Consider the following 19323-nt stretch of genomic DNA (forward strand, 5'->3'; position numbering starts at 1 on the left):
AATGTATGGCAAGTCCTGACCTTTTGGATGTATTTAATTATAAATACCTTTGTAATCTATAATAACAGTACATTTATTCATTCTTGAATATTAATGTAGGTACCTGTAATTTTGGCCAAATTATATATACTTTGTTTGTGAATTTGCAGATGCTATAATGTAAGCATTATTAATGACACTTTGTGTTTAATAAAAAAAAAGAAGAAAAAAAAAGATTGATTTAATAAAAAATGAGATTGATTATTAATTGTCCCTCATTGGCCTGATTAGCTTTGCCCTCAAAACCTTTCTTATTTAGTGGTACAGTATTGCATGATTTGTACATAATACACTTTGCAAAAACGTTTGCAATTAGTTTTTTAAAAGGTAACGTTACAGTATCAAGGTCTCTATGCTTACATTTATTTTTTGATATTTTTTTTGTTTGTTTAGGAACATAAATTAATTAATAGGGCAATATTTGATTTATAAATTTTTTTTTTTACCTTTTTGATCCCATTTTCCATCTCATTTTTATTAAATTAGTCAAATACAGTCCAGAAGAATAAGTTACCAGTCAAATGGCTACCAGTTACCAGTCAAATGCACAGAACTCTGCTGTTGCATTAAGGATTATAAAGACTTTTTGAGAAGACTTGGAGGTGGAGTTAATGTATTTCATAAGAACGATGTGATGAAATTAATGTTTAAAGTTTTGAAAATGGAAATATTAAACGATTTAAATGACTCATTTATACTTTCAAATGAAAATGAAACCGACAGTAGGTGGCAGCATGACACTGCCTTATCAATGAATCACAAAGCAAATGACTCTCTTTATGAGTTGGCCATGGGCACTGTTGGGAACGTTACTTTAAAAAAGTAATTAGTTCTAGTTACTCACTACTTGTTCCAAAAAGTAACTGAATTACTCTATAATAAAAGTAACTCTACCATATCATATCCAATTGGCCTGAAAGCTTAGCTTTATTTTACAGGAATTTCCACCCCATGTATTAAAGATTATTTTTTATTTAATTATGGGTTTACATTTAGTAAATGTCCATACTTTTATTTTATAACTAAAACTAATTAATGATGTTCAATTATTCTTAATAGGGTATTGTTATTATTATTCTTTTTTTATTCATTTATTAGCAGTTCATCAAGTGTAATTATGTTCGGTTTGTTTTATTTTATTTTATTTGCTATGTATTAAGTATGCCATAGGCTATGTATTTTAAATTAATATTGTTCACATGATAATAACTGGCTTGACGGAGACCAAGACCCGATTTTAAGGGAGGACCTGATTTGTCAAGAAACCGGCTCACTTGGATTTTAATATATATATATATATATATATATATATATATATATATATATATATATATATATATATATATATATGTTTTGTTTTTGTTTTTTTCTCAATGGCTCTGCGTGTTACGCGTGTACGCGTGTTCATTATCGTTGTTATTATTATAAAATAGAGTATTAATTAATGGTTATGTCAATGAATGAAATTTGTTAATCATATTTTATTAAGTATGACAAAGTAAAAGTGACAAGAAGCACCGACCGGCTTTTTTCAGGATTTTTTTTTATTTTATTGTATTTACGTAAAGAGTGTTTACTATGCGGCTGCACATAAAAGTAAACTATATTTAGTAAAATAAAGTAAATATTGCCACAACCCATTCGCTTCGTACGAGAATTCGGTTCAGGACTACAAACACGAATAAAAAGAACTACAAGCATGGTGGACATGCGTGAGACCATGCGTGAGACCGACGGTAAACTATGACCAAAGAGTATACTCTTTGCTATGACGGTAAGTAGGGCGAATTCTAAACGGAAGTGAGCAATCCCTATGCCCTACTCCCTTCGAATAGCAGAGCCCTTTAAGTGTGTTCTTTGAAGGATGAAGGGCATTTGGAACTCCCAAACTTTACCCTGACAACGCTGCTTGTGCGTGCAGAATTCAACACTTGGTTGTTGCAAATGATTATTTCTTCTCATTATTATTGTTATTTTATTCGAATATTGTCTAATTGTGTCTTATTTACTATTACACTTTTTCAAACTAAACTTGCTTACACTATTTAAATCATTGACGAAAACAATGTTATATTACATTTAAAGACAAAAAAGACAAATATAATTCGTCTATTCTACTAACGTTTGTATGTTTAGTCGAAATCAACCCCAACTTTGCATTAAAAAGCATCGCAAGATCAAATATCTGAAGATCACAAACGGAAATCAATTCCTGGAAGTGACCATCGCATGAGAAGACATTACATTACATGTTGCCTTGGCTAACGGACTTCTGGAAGGGTTCAGTTGTTCACTTTATTTGGAACATTTCTACAAAGAGACGTAACAAAGACGTGGAGTTATTAATAATAATTTATCTTATATATTAATATAGATTTATACGTTTTTAATGCATTACTATGAAGAAAAAAAAAACAATTTGAGATGTCCTTTAATATGGTAGTTTCGATGGATTTCCGGGTTAAGGGCAGGAGGAGGACGGAAGAAAAGGCAAGGCTAGGAAACGAGGAAGCATCCATTTTAGAAACGCACACATGATCAAAGTTGTCCGTTAAATTTTCTCCAATGGTGTAGCCGTGAAGTTTGTTATCTTCCAATAATAAGGTCATCTCATTCTCTAGTTCTGGTAAGACCATGGTCCGACGCCAATGATTGGGTCACTTTAATATGGGGTTGTACGGTGATCTCTCTAATTGGTCAAATACGGATCCTCCTGTTTAGCGTGAACCAATCCAAACTCAAGGTTGTGTTTCATTTGCCTTCACACTGTTAAACAAAAGCTGGTAACCAGTGCAAGTGACTTGTATATAATCATTCACTTTTGTTTATCCGAGTGTAGATTTTTTTTTATTATTAATTTATGAATATGACAGAAAACGACAAGCAAAGTCTCTCTATGGTCACCTGCACGGCACCGGTAAACATCGCTGTCATTAAATACTGTAAGTGTGCATACTTTAAACGGAACATCTTATCTCTCAAAGTTCAGTAACAGTAACGTAGCATTCAGTTGTGATTATTATGAGGTAATATGATCATTATTTTTGTTTTGAGAAAGTTTTGAGCGTTTTATTGTACTTATTTTACACTTTAGTAAAGATGTAAACAATACACTTTATACAATGCAGTGCCAGTCACACATTTGTTAGTGTGTTTAATTAAGTGACCAAATATGTTTTGGGTAAACTGTCTACACTTTCTGTAAATAGTAATTTGATTCGAAATAACACTTGCATTGATATTAATAAGAAATTACATTGAACATGTTCTGCTTATGTTTTCATGTGTGTTTTGTTGAGTTATTTATTATTGACATTCAATCAGGGGGGAAACGTGATGAAGATCTCATTCTGCCAATCAATTCATCCCTCAGCATAACATTGCATCAGGACCAGGTGAATGATAGTACCCATAAACCCTGTCAGCATCTGTCACTAGGGGTGTCACGATTCTCCAAATCCTCGATTCGATTGCATTTTCGATTCTAAGGTAACGGTTCGATTCGATTCTCGATCTTTACATTTATTCTCTTTAAAGCACAGATTGTCATTTTTCAAACTAGACTTTTATGTAATATAATATCTGACCTTTGTTTGCAATGTACCACATTACACTGTCAAATTTAAAACTTTTATTAACAGCATAATGTAACAATAACTTATATCTTTAGTCAATTGAAAACTTAAAATAAACTGCCATCCAGTTTCTCTTTTGTAAGTGCAGTCACAAAAGATGACATTCAAGTTCATAACAAAACAAACAAAAACAATAAAAAATGACTAAACTAATTGGGTTGTGGGCAATATTAGCACTTATGCTGAGTCCCAATTCGCATACTATCCGTCCTTAATAGTATGCGAAACTAGAATTAGTACGTCCCAAATCGTAGTATGTTGAAAAGAGTATTCCAAAGATACCCGGATGGTCTACTATTTCCGGATAGAATTCGAAGTGCAGATCAATGCACACTCTTAAGTGCTAATATTGCCCGCAACCCATTGCGTACGGGAGGGAGGAGCTTTGCGATGGCTTTGCGGTGATGTAAACATGGCAGCCGGGTGCAGCAGCAGAGATGCGCCCTCAGCTTTTAAGTGTAAGAATTCAAATGTTTAACCCTAATTAAAGTTATATTTTATTTCGTTACACACATTGCACATGAACGTCAGAACCAGTCGCCTCACAAACGACCTGCGTTTGGTTCTATGACGACGCAGCCCTGCTTCTTCACTCCTCAACTTGGTAGAAGAACAAATTGTAAAATGTATTGTGAAAAAAAAACGATGAGAAAAAAAGATGGGAATAGTAAATAAAATTTTACTGGACATAAAGAATGAATGAAACTTTAACAGTTGTGGTGTGCATAACTAGGCAAACACGTTGTCGTTCACGTTGCATGACGTCATCGAAGTATGTCCCAGAACGTGCATACTCTTTTGCTACACACTCAAAAGTATGTACTTTTTCCTCACAAAAAAAGTACAAACTTTTAGGTCGTAGTATAAGTAGGCGAATTGGGACTCAGCATTAGAGTGTGCATTGATCTGCACTTCGAATTCTAACCGGAAATAGTAGACCATCCGGGTATCTTTGGAATACTCTTTTCAACATACTACGATTTGGGACGTACTAATTCTAGTTTCGCATACTATTTAGGATGGATAGTATGCGAATTGGGACTCAGCACATGTCACGCGCGCGGGAGTTTGAAATGAGCTCGCGGGCTCCCGTTTCTTCGCATCCGATTCAGTTTTCCTCTCGCGGAATTCATATAGCGCGCGCCAGCATCAGTTGAATGCTCGGTTATTTTTGTCATTGATTTGCCGTCATACAACATGGGGGCGTGGCAGCATCGACGATTCCATTTTTTAATTCGAAGTTCGAGACTGTGACTTAATTTCGATCGATTTCGATTTAAAATTGAAATCGTGACACCCCTATCTGTCACTGTACCTCAGTTAATTTAAAGCGCTCCAAATTTAGCTCAAACAGTGAGGGTACCATTATATACTATAACTCTCTTTCTCAGCTCAAAACAACCACCACAATTGCATGCAGCAGAAATTTCCAACAAGACCGCATCTGGTTGAATGGCAAAGAAGAGGATATCAGCAATCCCAGGTTGCAGTCATGTCTGCAGGAAAGTAAGTCCCTGGCTTTCAGAACATTACAATAAGTTAAACTTTATGTCAGGAGCTATCATTGTGATGTCAATCTTATTTATATTCACCAGTTCGAAGGTTTTCTCGCAAGAGACGAAATAGTGGTGATTCCACTTCTGATGTCAGCAGTGTTTCCCATAAGGTCCATATTTGCTCTGTGAATAATTTTCCTACTGCTGCTGGCCTGGCATCTTCTGCATCAGGATATGCCTGTCTTGGTGAGTGTAAACAAATTGCATATACAGTTTCAATCAAAATTGTTCAACCCTCTCAACTTGCAAGACGTTTTGCAGCCGTGAAGATAACTTTATGTAAATGGTTCAACCAAGGCATCAGTTATGGGGTTGAAACTCTTGCGTAATTCCAGATAAATATATATTTGAGGCACAAATAAATGTAAAGAGATTCACAATTATTAAACAAATTCACAAATGAGTTCCACAAATATATAGACGTTTTCAAAAAAAAATGTAACAAACAAAATTAGATTTGCTTCAAAAATTATAAATAAATTTAACAACAAAATGAGATTCTACTTTAATTTTACTTATCTCTTTACTTGTTTAATATTCTGTATTGTCATTCCACTATGTTTAGAACTAGCCATAGAAATATTATAGCCTAATATGGTAAATTCCCATACGGTAAAATCAGTTAGGCCTACAGAAATGCATTAAATAAAGAATCAAAGCTTTATTGGCATTATTGTTTACATTTACAATACTCAAAAGACATAAGTAGAACATAAAACAAATGAACTGATTTAAAAAATATTTAATTTAAATATCAGTGAATGGTTTTAAAAGACTAATAAATAGTTGGAACATTATTGAAATGCTTTCAAAGGCACAGGGTTGCTTGTCTAATCATAAATTTAATTCATTTTTGTGAAACTATGTGGTCTCATTCTTTTTATTTATGAATTTGGTTACATTTATTTGTGGCTCAAAATCTGTTTATCTGGAAATATGCAATAATTCTAACCCCATAATTAATAAACTATTATAAAAAGTTGTGTGAAAAGTTATAAAAAGTGATTCTGACAATTTAAAATTGATGAGAAATCAAATAATTTCTAATTATTACTTATTATTATAATTTCTAATTATTAATGTTTTCAATCCTTAAAAGCTAAAATTTGTGATCTTTTATTCAGTATCCTCCAATAAATCTTACCTTTAAGTGCTTACAAGCTTCTGACACATTTCTACTGGAATCTTGGCTTGTTCCTCGAGCTTCCTGATCATTGATCATCTTTGGTTTTCATGTTGCCACTGCTTTCTTCAAATTAATCAAATGTAATAATTAACAAAATAAAATAAATATTTTTAATTGGATTTAAATCTGGAGACTGAACAAACCACATATAAACTTTATATGACTGATCCCCGAACCAAACGTACTGGTTGACTGGCCGGAAAGATTATCAGCTTCAGACTATACACTAAATGTATTTCGGTCTTTGCCAAAATGGCCTGGTATTTCAAAGAATTATGTCCTTTATATAGTCCAAAAAGTTCCAGTTTGGTTGCCAATGGCTTAAATTTGTGTTTTAAAATGACATGATGTGCAGCCAAGTATGGTGTCACCTACTTGGAATTTGTGCTCTGTATTTAACCAATCCAAGTGCGCACACACAAAGCAGTGAGTAGTGAACACACACTGTGAACACACACCCGGAGCATTGGGTGGATATGTGCTGCGGCACCCAGGGAGCAGTTAGGGTTTCCATGCCTTGTTTGGGTCTCAACTCATTCATGGTATTGAGAGTGGAAGAGAGCACTGGTCATTCACTCCCCCCACCATTTCTTTTCTTTTCTTTTTTTTTCTTTTTAAAAGATCCTGTAACTCAAAAATGTTAAGTTATATATTGACATGATCACTATTAACATGGCACTAAATGGTTGTAGATGCTACAAAAAAATATATATCTTAAGAAAAGCTAAAATTAGTAAATTATTACAGTTTCTGGAGGTTGAATAATTTTGATTGCCATGGTACTTGTACTAGTACGACATCCTGTTCTCCTAATGATGATAATGTTAAAATTTGGTTTTTTTTAGTGTATACTCTGTCACAGTTGTTCGGTGTGGAGAGCGAGCAATTGTCTGCAGTGGCCCGGCAGGGCTCTGGCAGTGCATGCAGGAGTTTGTACGGTGGCTTTGTCCAGTGGAAATTGGGGGAACAATTGGATGGGAAAGACAGTCTTGCTGAACAAGTGGAATCTGAGTCGTTCTGGCCAGAGCTCAGAATATTAATCTTAGTGGTGAGTGTGTGGATTTAATCCTTAGAATGGCAGCAGCATAGAAATAGTGTTCCTAAAAGGTTATTTTATTTAAAATATTGCTTGAATTTTTTAATTTAACAAGTGTCGACATGGGCATGTTTATAAAACATTTGTCACTGAATTACGGGAACACACGGACGCACTTGCTATACTCTGTTAGGCTGTTAAAACATGTTAGGCTACCTGTGAGGTTTTTCTTAAATAGACATAGAATACAATTAGTAGGCTAAAAATCAGCATATTTCATGTCGTTATAGATCATATAGGCCTACAGTAAAATGCAAATGTCAATGAGAGAACATGAATTCAATAATGAGAAATGGAAAAATGACTCGTTTATTCGTTATTCCGTTTAGTTTAACCCTCTGGAGTCTAAGGGTATTTTTTGGGCCTGGAGAAGTTTTGTCATGCCCTGACATTTGTGCTTTTTTCAGTTTGTTATAAATATCTAAAAGGGTAAAGTCTAATATCACTGTAATCAGCACAAACTGGGCTATAATAATATGTGAAATGCATGTATGTACATGATTGTATTTTTGAGAAAAAAAGATATTATGTGTGGATAGTGAAAAACTAAAAATGCAAAAAAACACATAAAGAACATTGGTTCCCGGGACTTGTAGCCTGGAAATTTTCTTTCTACATTATGTGAAAATCATCGTTTACTCACTCACAGAAAACAATATATTGATTTAAATTTTCTAAGACACTTTTTGTTGGTAAAAGTCATGTGTGAGTAGGCGTCAAGTATCATGAATATAATTGTGATTTACACCTGAGAAGACAAAGGCCTGCATAATGAGCCTCAGGTTTGTCACTGAGAGGGAAAGAGTTACAAGAAAGAATGTGAGAACAAAATAAATCTATATAATTTTATGTTTGTAGTTTATTTAGAATATATTTAATTATCCCACAACATAATTTAATATCCACTTGGGGGGGGGGGGGGGGCAGTTAAGCAGTTTATTAGGAACAATCAAAGCTTACTTTCAGACACATTTATTTGCATAATTACTCCAGTCACAATCCTTCAGAAATCCTTTTAACAATCTTATTTTCTACAAAAAAACATTTATTATTATTATTATTATTATTATTATTAATGTTGAAAAGAGCTGAGAATAGTTTTCAGGTTTTTTAGGGGGGATAAATTGAAAGAAAAGCATTGTTTGTTACATTTCTTAAAGTTATCTTTATTTGTTACATTTATATTATTTACATCAAGCTTTTGAATTGTATAGTATTGTATATTGTCATTGAAACTTCATAATATTTCACTTGATTATACATTTAGTCAGGAATTATAGTTTGGAGAAAGTCTTTGGAAAAAGTCTAACTAGTAAAATGTTTACATGTTATTTGAAAACTAGTACAAGTATTTAAATCAATAAAAAGAGACTTACTCATGTTTACGATCTCTGCTGGATAAAGTGCTTCATTCTTTTTTTTCTGAGGAAATCCCAATCTCAAATCCTTAACCACATCACATCTTTTTGGGGTGAATTATGTCTTATTCTTCTCATCGCGAAGCAAACAGTAAAATAAAAAGAACTTGAAGAACAGTCTCGTTGCTTTTTCTTCTGTGTGGGCGTATTCAAACCACGTGCTTCAGTTTGAATCTGAATAGAGCGTTTAGCGTGGGGGCATGGTCTCATTTGAAGATAATGAAGAGAGAGGGATGGACATCGCGTTGTTTTCATATGGATTACTTTATCACAGAATATTTGTTTTCGGCGGCACTTGTTTAGTTTAGAAAGCAGACATGTCAAGTTTTCTTTAGATATCTCTCTCATGTCTCTTCGTTGAGTATTAACGGAGCAACAGTTCATTTTAATGATGTGTTTGTAAATTAAGATCAGCGCAGACAAAGGCTGCAGACAGCACACCTTGTTTGTAATCTTTATTTTATAAGTGCATAAAGTTTTGTTTTTTATTATGTCTGTTTACAAAAAAAGGAGGCTGTTTACAGATTCGATTGATGTATTGCTCTTATCTGTATGATTAAAACTGAAAGTGTAATTTAAGTTCTTTTCGGGGTTATCAGGAGAAAATGACTCATAACGCGTATACGCGCTAATCGACTCTAGAGGGTTAACAAACGGAAAATGAGTTTTTGGCTCCATCTCATTTTGTCATTTGGGGTTTAAAAATAGGTTTATGGCTTCAATATTTAATTTGCACTTGTGGGCGGAGCTGAAACACTCCTTTCATCTGATTGGTCGAATCGCTCCGCCTTCAGCTCGGTCCTTTCATTCTTTCAGGCAGAATAAGAGTCAGTACGAGTGCGGCACTGTAATGTCTGAAACCACCGCTCACTGTTAATTAGCATAATATTTGAAACAGATAGGCTGGGCACATAATTTATGCTGCTGCGACTTGCAACTGACCCCTTTTGAAATTATTTCTAGGTTATAGTATTGTGTGAATGTTGTCCCACTGATAAATACAGTGCAAATAGTTCTGTCCAATTGGATAAAAGTGAAGTGAAAATAAAAATCAATAATATGCCCGTTTCCACCGAAATTACCCAGAACAGTTGTACCAGGAACTTTTTTCCCCAGGAACTTTTTTCCCCCCAGACCTGTTGCTTTCTGCATTTCGTGGTGTAAAGTACCGGGAAGATTAGGCAAATAGACTGGTGACATAGGTCTGCACGGGTTTCTCAATACTATAGTATGCTGATTTTGGATGTGCATCCTCGGTAGTTCAGACTTTGCGCATTTGACTCGGCAGTGTGATGTCTGCGACGACGCAAATCCGTAACAGTAGCTTACTTGATAACTTCAGTCAGCTCGCCTTGGCTACTGCTATTTTGCTCACTGTACATTTACAATAAAATGAAATGGGAGATCAAATATCACTGCCTCCTTTCGTTTTCATTTAAACATAATAACAACTGCAGAAATGTACTTAGATCTGGGATATGTGTACGTTATATATACAGCCATTACAATGAAACAAAATATTATATAAATTTGCCTTTTTTATTTTCATTTCAATATATATATAAATTGAATAACCTGTTAGATTTACCCAAAACGTATTATATCTTATGTTTAACCACTAAAGAGACATCAGAGCCAGCGGCACATATCAGAAGGTCTCTCGGCGGATACATGAGGACTGAGCTCTCGCTGATCGCGTGGAGCTCACCGTCTCTGAGATTGGCAAAACACATTTTTAAATAGGCGCTGTCATAAATAAACAACGGATTAGCATTTTAAACAACTAAATTCTCACCTGAAATACTTTTAAAATTACATTTCATGACACAATAACAGTAATATTTTGAAAATGATCAGAATAAATGGTGGTTGAACTCAACCAATGCTGAGTGAACTCAACCAATCAGGATGTTTAGCGCCCAAGCCCCGCCCCCGAAATTCCTGGAACTTTGAAAAAGTACTACCTCGCCAGCAGGGACTTTCTGAGGGGCATTTTTTTACCCGGAACTTTATTTAGTTCCTGGTTCCTGTGGTGGAAACACACCAAGTACCAGGCCAAAGTCCCTAGTTCCTGGGTTAAGTTCCTGCGGTGGAAACAGGTCAATAGAGTCCATGATAATATGTCTGTAAAATTTACCACTCTCGTCTTTTAAGTCTAAAGGAAATAGGTAGGTGTGTGTGACATAATCAATTGTGGAAATTAATATAGATTTTTTTATGAAATAAATTAGTAATATTAGTTTTATTAAATACTAAATTGAATTATGTTTCTCTTCTTAGTTCTCTCTTTATTGGGCTTGAGAAAGCCATTGGATTTGGAATGGACGGAAGATACCCAGATTGAACGTACACCATCAGGGTATCTTCCGTGCTTTCAAAATCCATAAAAAAAAAAAAAAAAAACTGAAAACGAAAAGACTTGAGGATTCAAGTGAGAGAACATGATTTCAATAATAAGAAATGGAAAAATTGCTCGTTTATTCGTTTTTCCATTTAGTTTAACAAATGGAAAATTAGTTTTTGGCTTGATTTCTCATTTTGTCATTTGGGGTTTACAAATCGGTTTATGGTTTCAATATTTAATTCGTACTTGTGGGCGGTGCTGAAACGCTGCTTTCATCTGATTGGTCGAATCGCTCCGCCTTCAGCTCGGTCTTTTCATTCTTTCAGGCAGAATTTTGTCTGAACACTTCTTTTCTACAAAAATAAACATTATAAATGAAGAAAAAAAAAACTAAATTAGCCCTTATTTTTCATTTCTGAAGTTAATTGTCAACTCTAATAATGATGTAGTTATATTGTGACTAGGGATGGGTACCAAAGTACCTTAGTATCAGTAAGATCTGACGCTATCTGTTCTGCTTTCGTTACTGGAGGAAAAAAATTTATGTTCTATGTATTTTTGCTTAATAATGTTATCGTGCACATTTTATCTCACTAAACATTTCTAATGTGCTATATTATTAAGACGTTTGTCTGTGAGATCTACGAGATCTCTCATGCGCGCCATGGAGGCTGTCTGTCAGTCACACACACACACAACAAGAACGAGCGCGGCTAACACACAAGCATAAGGGCCCGTTCACATATCGCGTCTTTTGCATGCTCAAGTTCGTTATTACAAATGTAGGCGCGCGGTATGTGTGCTCATAATGGAAGCAACGCGGTCACGATGCGCACGTGGTGCGACGAGCTCGTCTTTGGGTCCATTCACATATCGCGCCTAAAAATGCATGGAAAACGCTAGGCGTGCCGCTTTCTCCTTCTTTCCAAAGAGCTCGAGCAGTTGCACCCCTGAGGCGACTGCCGTTGCTAAGCAACCATGACGTGCTCTCTCCATGAAGACGTGGAAATTTCAGCAAAGGATAAATTAATTTGCAGCACTAAAAATATCTTGCAGTAGCTCTTTTACTAAATTTATTTCAAAATGGAAATTCATATAGAGCTATGATCAGCTGTTTTTTCATCTTGGCTGAGCTTTCAACGCATCTGTCAAAGCATCTTTCAAAAGTCTATTATGTGCAGACTTAGAAATGCTAAGTTTTCGACTGACTAACACAACACAAAGTACCAATAAGAATACCTTTAAAGTACCGGACCGTTAAGCAGTATCGGTAAGAGTAGTAAGACCGTTAAAACCTTAACGATACCCATCCCTAATTGTGACTCCCCTGACAGTGAACCCTTGCTCAAAAAAAATCTCTATATATATAAAATCCTCAGTTCTAGGAGATATGTGTGCAAATAATAGATATAAAAAAGAAAAAAGTGGGTGCTTGGTTTCGGAGAACGAATACAGCTCGTAAAAAAATATGACGAAAAAGTCATGCTAACATATTCATTCATAGAAATAATTTAAGCTATTAAAACCTTTTTTATACTAGATTTAACTTGAATTTCAGTAATATTAAACTGACTTTAAAATCTCAAGGAGTTTATAAGTTGAAATGGTAAAATGTCACAGTGCATTTTAAATAGCCTAAATGAATCTAGTATCCGAAGACCTTGATTGCATGTTAGCATAAAACAATATCTTTTTTTGTTTGTTTGTTTTTTTAAATGAACAATTCATGTATAACATGGGACAGCAACCTTTATATCAAACATTCATAAATCATCCACAGCTGAGCATTACGTGAGGCAATGAAAAAAAAAACTGGATAAAAACATACACAAACCTTGTAAATACTTAAAAACATTGCCCAGACTCTGTTCCTAAGTATATAGTGTAAATTCTTTAACCCACAGTAACAAATTTTAACCGATTAATCGCGTATTTTCGTTTGCTGCATGTTTTTTTTTTTACGCTAAAAAAATACATTAAAGGTGCCATATGCAGAAATTGAGGTAAAAATATCCATAACATGACCTACACGCATCAAAAGAATGAGAAGAAATAAAGGCGATGATGTCATTAAAAAAATTTCAAGTTATAGTGCTGCCGAGATATCAACCTTAATTAGCATTAGCATTACTAGCCCCGGCCCGGCAGGTGTTGTAATACCAGTTTCGGCCGTGAGAGGCGGTATGCGGGCAACATAACCACCAGCCAACCTGCAACGAATACACGAATAACTCGCAGGGCGTACCTGGACCTGATGTCAATCGTGTGGAAAGTACAGCCCACTACTTTCAGTTCAGAGAAGAGAGCGGAAGGATAGCTGAAGCCATTGGCAAAAGACCAACACCCGCTACAGGGAAACAACCCGGCTCGGAATCACAAATCAAATCCGATAAGAATACCAGAGTAAACATCGGCACTGCTTTTAATCGCTGGAGACAACTGATGGACCTGAAAGAAATGAGGTTTGACTCCGAACTTGCAAGTTAGATGCTGTTAGTATTTCGCTAGAAGTTTTATATGTTTGTGTATTTGTTTTCGGGAAGTTATAACATAGAAATGTATCGAAGGCTGTTCGATAAACGTGCTAATGTTAGCGATGGCTAACCGTAGCTGCGTTTGATAATTAGCTAGCTATAACTTAACGTTACCCATTTTATTATATAGGGTTGTGCATGTCTTTACTCATGTACATCTCATCAGTAAAGACGCTCCTGTAATTAGGAGTATATCTCCAGTACGTGTGTTCAGATCAGGATTGCCAGGTTTTCACAACAAATCCTGCCCAGTTGCTTCTCAAAACTAGCCCAATCTCGCTTCCAGAAGGTTCCCCGATAAAACATTGCTTCCCGGGGTTAAAATATAGTTTTTTTAGCAGGGTTGCCTTGGTATAATTCGCATTTTAGGGGCTAAATATCACGTTATTTGTATTGGGGTCGCTGTGACCAGCGGACATGAAAAACAACCACCACAGACTTGGCAACACTGGTTGGCATTTACTACACGGAGCCGTAATTCACTGACAATCTACACAACATCGATGTTAAAATCGCAGGCGATTCTTTGTCGATTTTGAAAGCGATTTTGTATTAGTTGTCGGTAGACTAAGGTTCTGTGCAGTTACTGCCGCTCCACCTGAACCAGTGTTGCCAAGTCTGCGGTTGTTTTTCATGTCCGCGGTTTGAAGCAATCCCAATACCAATAACGTGATATTTAGCCCCTAAAATGCTAATTTTACCAGGGAAACCCTTCCCAAAAATTTATATTTTAACCCCGGGAAGCAATTTTTATCGGGGAACCTCCCGGAAACGCGATTGGACTAGTTTTAAGAAGCAACTGGGCAGGATTTGTTGTGAAAACCTGGCAACCCTGATCTGAATGCACATGCTGGAGATATACTTCTAATTACAGGAGCGTCTTTACTGATGAGAGGTGCATGAAAATCGCATTCGATTACATCATAACTAACCTGCTCTTTCTAGTTTGTTGGTCTCCGTGTCCTCTTTGCTTTGTGGTTTTTCTGTGCGTGAAAAAATTGATGTGTGGCGTGAAAGCGTGTGAAAAGAGTCAATTGCGTGTGTCTCACGGTGAATGCTTGAGAGTTGGCACATTAGTTCTCAAGCAGAATAAAGGACAGGTTGATTATTGCTGTTTAGCGTTTGTATTAATCTGTGATGTGTCCCTGTTTGCGTACAGGGACATAAAAAAATAAATTAAAAGTGATACGTGGACCAAGGTGTCTGAGATTGTTCATTTTAAGTAAAGGATCATAATATTTCGTTCACAACAATATTTAATGAGGTTATAACTCCTTGTGGTTAGTCTGCACGAGATCAACAAGCTTGTTTGCTTTGCAGGCGCTTTAAATACAAAATAAGCATTCGATCTACGTTAGAGCGTCTGAGCGCTCACAAATCTTTCTGCAGCGTCATGAGCAGAGTGGCAAGAGCGATTTTTGACGCTCTAGACGCCGGCGGTGTGAACGCACAGTTAGGCTTCGGCTATGGCTGTAGTGTTGTTGTGAAAGTAGGGGCGGAGCATAGAGACTATGCCGTTTCTCGTTTGTTACTCTAGAGCAGACCAATTCACTTTATTGAGGCATACTGCCCCCATCTGTTATGGAATGTGGAGTATGACTTGATTTTTTTTGCCAAACATTACAGATGGCACCTTTAAGCTTGTGAGAAGAAAAAAAATATAAGTCATGTGTAAGTTGCATTTTATTACATTCAGTAATAATTAAGGCAGGCCTAATAATGTTATAGGCTAATGTACCAACAGGATAGTTTTACTTCCCTTACAACAAATCATTTAAATTGAACAAATTAACAGAACAGAACATAACAAGAATTAAACATATATAATTCTAATGGATAAATATAATTGCAGTATATAATAATATACATACCCGATTTCAAAAAAGTTGGGACACCGTACAGATTGTGAGTGAAAAAGGAATGGAATAATTTACAAATCTCATAAACTTTTTATTCACAATAGAATATAGATAATATATCATATGTTGAAAGTGAGATATTTTGAAATGTCATGCTAAATATTGGCTCATTTTGGATTTCATGAGAGCTACATATTTAAAAAAAAAAAAATCAGTGGGGAAAGGTAGCAATAAGAGGCCGGAAAAGTTAAATGTACATGTAAGGAACAGCTAGAGCAGGGGTTTTCAAACTGTGGGTCGCGATCCACTTGTGGTTCAGAGAATGGAACAAGGTGGGTCACACATAGTCACTTGGCTGCAGCTAAATTTGCATTTCAGTGACACACATTCACACAGTTCAGTCTAGGGCTGCACGATATAGCCTACCAACATTAATTACGAACTGGAATATCCTTAGTGTGATTTTGTGTGTGTTTGAATTCACCAGAAAATTCAAATGTTCTGAAAACTGTCAGGTAGGCCATGTTCATTAATTTCCATCGTCCGTTTGAACTCTGTTCCATCGTCCGTCTCTGCACTGTTTTCGGTCAGGAAACAGTTTGTAAAAAGTATTTCACATGTACAGGGTGAGCAGGGCACAAATGCAGGGTTAATTGTAACACTACAAGATTTAAACATTTCCACATAGCAAAATATACAAAATTTCGCAATATTTCCTTGACATATCATCTCTATTTAGAGAAATAATAGCCAAAGTTAGAAATAAATCTTTTGAAGATATTGCTTAACATTTATTTAACCATTGTAAAAATACATTTCTGCCTGAACTAAATGTCATCCAGTTTTATTTATTTATTTATTTATTATTATTATTATTATTATTATTATTATTTACCTGTATTTCACAATTATTTTGACCTCCAAACTGTTTTATATGGTTCTGCTTTGCTTATGTTTTTCTAAAAAAGTGTTGGATTGTGCTATGTTCTCACCAACACAGACGGAAGGATCATGAATGCATTTTCTACAACAAATCAGCAGCGCAGATTACAGTTCACTGGAGTGAGCCTGTTTCCTGTTTTTATGGACACTACATATTTTAATGTCTGTAAACAAAAATTAAAACGTAATTTGTTAAGTTTGGGAACCCCTGAGCTTGAGGACCAATTTGCAACTTATTAGGTCAATTGGCAAAATGATTGGGTATAAAACAGCCTCTCAGAGTGGCAGTGTCTTTCAGAAGTCAAGATGGGCAGAGGCGAAAAATAGTGGCGCAATATCAGAAAGGAGTTTCCCAGAGAAAAATTGCAAAGAGTTTGAAGTTATCATCATCTACAGTGCATAATATCATCCAATGATGCCCGTGATCTTCGTGCCCTTAGACAGCACTGCATCACATACAGGAATGCTAAAGTAATGGAAATCACAACATGGGCTCAGGAATACTTCCAGAAAACATTGTCGTGAACACAATCCACCGTGCCATTCGCTGTTGCTGGCTAAAACTCTATAGGTCAAAAAAGAAACCTTATCTAAACATGATCCAGAAGCGTAGGCATTTTCTCTGGGCCAAGGCTCATTTAAAATGGACTGTGGCAAAGTGGAAAACTGTTCTGTGGTCAGACGAATCAAAATTTGAAGTTCTTTTTGGAAAACTGGGACGCCATGTCATCCGGACTAAAGAGGACAAGGGCAACCCAAGTTGTTATCAGCGCTCAGTTCAGAAGCCTGCATCTCTGATGGTATGGGGTTGCATGAGTGCGTGTGGCATGGGCAGCTTACACATCTGGAAAGGCACCATCAATGCTGAAAGGTATATCCAAGTTCTAGAACAACATATGCTCCACTCCAGACGACGTCTCTTTCAGGGAAGACCTTGCATTTTCCAACATGACAATGCCAGGCCACATACTGCATCAATTACAACATCATGGGTGCATAGAAGAAGGATCCGGGTACTGAAATTGCCAGCCAGCAGTCCAGATCTTTCACCCATAGAAAACATTTGGCGCATCATAAAGAGGAAGATGTGAAAAAGAAGACCTAAAACAGTTGAGCAATTAGAAGCCTGTAGTAGACAAGAATGGAACAACAATCATATTCCTAACTTGAGCAACTTATCTCCTCAGTCCCCAGAGATTTGCAGACTGTTATAAAAAGAAGAGGGGATGCCACACAGTGGTAAACACGGCCTTGTCCCAACTTTTTTGAAATGTGTTGATGCCATGAAATTTAAAATCCCTTAAAATTATACATTTTCTCAGTTTAAACATTTGATATGTCATCTATGTTGTATTCTGAATAAAATATTGAAATTTGAAACTTCCACATCATTGCATCCTGTTTTTATTCACAATTTGTACAGTGTCCCAACTTTTTTGGAAACGGGTTTGTATATATTTAGTCATTATATATATATTAGTGGTGGGCATAGATTAATTTTTTAAATCTAGATTAATCTCACTGTGATCTTGAAATTAATCTAGATTAATCTAGATTAAAATGGCTCATTCAAATTCTGCCGAAGGCATTCAGAATATGTGTGTTACCCAAATAAAATGGACAAACAAATCTTTGAAAAGGGGTTTATCAAGCTAGGTGGTGCATTAGAAAAGGGGCTCACCTCCTGTTTCCAAAATGCATCACAAAGTGCTTGAAAAAGTGGGCCCTGTTTGAAATTGTTTAATTTGTATGTTCGTTTATTTTTATTTATTTTATTTATTTTTGTTTGAGTTTTTTTTTTCAAGTTTGTAGGTGTCAAGGTACAGAAACCAAATAATTAAATGTAAAATAGCACTGGATAGTCTTCAATGTAAAAATGAAATATACAATCAAACCTACATTTATTCAGACACCTTCAACATTTCTCACATTATTACAGTTTTGCTATATATATCAACAATTATATCTGGTGTCTGAATAATTTTTGGTTTGACTGTTAAAACTACAAAGTAATTCATTTTCTTGGATTAACATTACAGCAGCCAGTAGCTAAATTAGGCACGGTCACTTTAAGAGACAATGAACGCATCCCATTTTTTTCCTCAACTGTTTACTTTCACTTAAGAAATAACTGACAGTTTTTATTGAGCATAATTTCCAAGGTGGATATTTTGACATATTTTGGATGTATTTGTCGTCACAAGAGCAAAAATAAGCAAATTTAACACAGCATGTTAACGCCGATAATGGCCCACCACTAATATATATATATATATATATATATATATATATATATATATATATATATATATATATATATATATATGACTGTTTAACAATAGCATACATAAAAGCCTATGTGTAAAGCTCTTTCTTTAAATTTTTGATGTGTAGCCTAAGACTATCCCACATTTTGAAATTAACACGGGGTAAAATTTTCTAATGGTTTTTAAGGATGTTACAATGTTATATTATAATTGTGGTTTTACTTCCTTTCATCTTCATTATTAAACCAACATTTTACAATTACATTCAGACCGCATTCCATCTCTTTGCATCACCTGGTGACAGTTTCGCAAATTATTTGAACACACGACTTACTTGCAGTTAACACCATGGCCCTGCGGTGGCGGTATTACCCATTCTGGTTGGCCACCTACTGTATGTCATTTGAATGGTCTCACAGAGTAGAATAAAGCAAGTTAAATTATTTG

The 19323-nt window shown here is 35.4% G+C and overlaps 1 protein-coding gene across 4 annotated transcripts in view; it reads left to right on the plus strand.

Annotated features, from left to right (window-relative positions):
- The first annotated feature begins 1755 nt into the window (after positions 1–1755).
- mvda (mevalonate (diphospho) decarboxylase a) overlaps positions 1756–19323 on the plus strand; it is a 64046-nt gene continuing 46478 nt past the window's right edge. Inside the window, exons 1-5 of one of the 4 annotated variants that reach the window (XM_026286379.1) lie at positions 1756–1813; positions 3364–3434; positions 5066–5180; positions 5270–5416; positions 7262–7464. In XM_026286379.1, coding sequence (XP_026142164.1) covers positions 1783–1813; positions 3364–3434; positions 5066–5180; positions 5270–5416; positions 7262–7464 — 567 coding nt within the window. In that variant the 5' untranslated portion in view covers positions 1756–1782. Of the gene's footprint in view, positions 1814–2534; positions 2982–3363; positions 3435–5065; positions 5181–5269; positions 5417–7261; positions 7465–19323 lie in introns of those variants that run through there. The other 3 variants (XM_026286381.1, XM_026286380.1, XM_026286378.1) reach the window with 3 other exon arrangements.

This window comes from Carassius auratus, chromosome 17, assembly GCF_003368295.1.
Source record: "Carassius auratus strain Wakin chromosome 17, ASM336829v1, whole genome shotgun sequence".
NCBI classification, from domain to species: domain Eukaryota; kingdom Metazoa; phylum Chordata; class Actinopteri; order Cypriniformes; family Cyprinidae; genus Carassius; species Carassius auratus.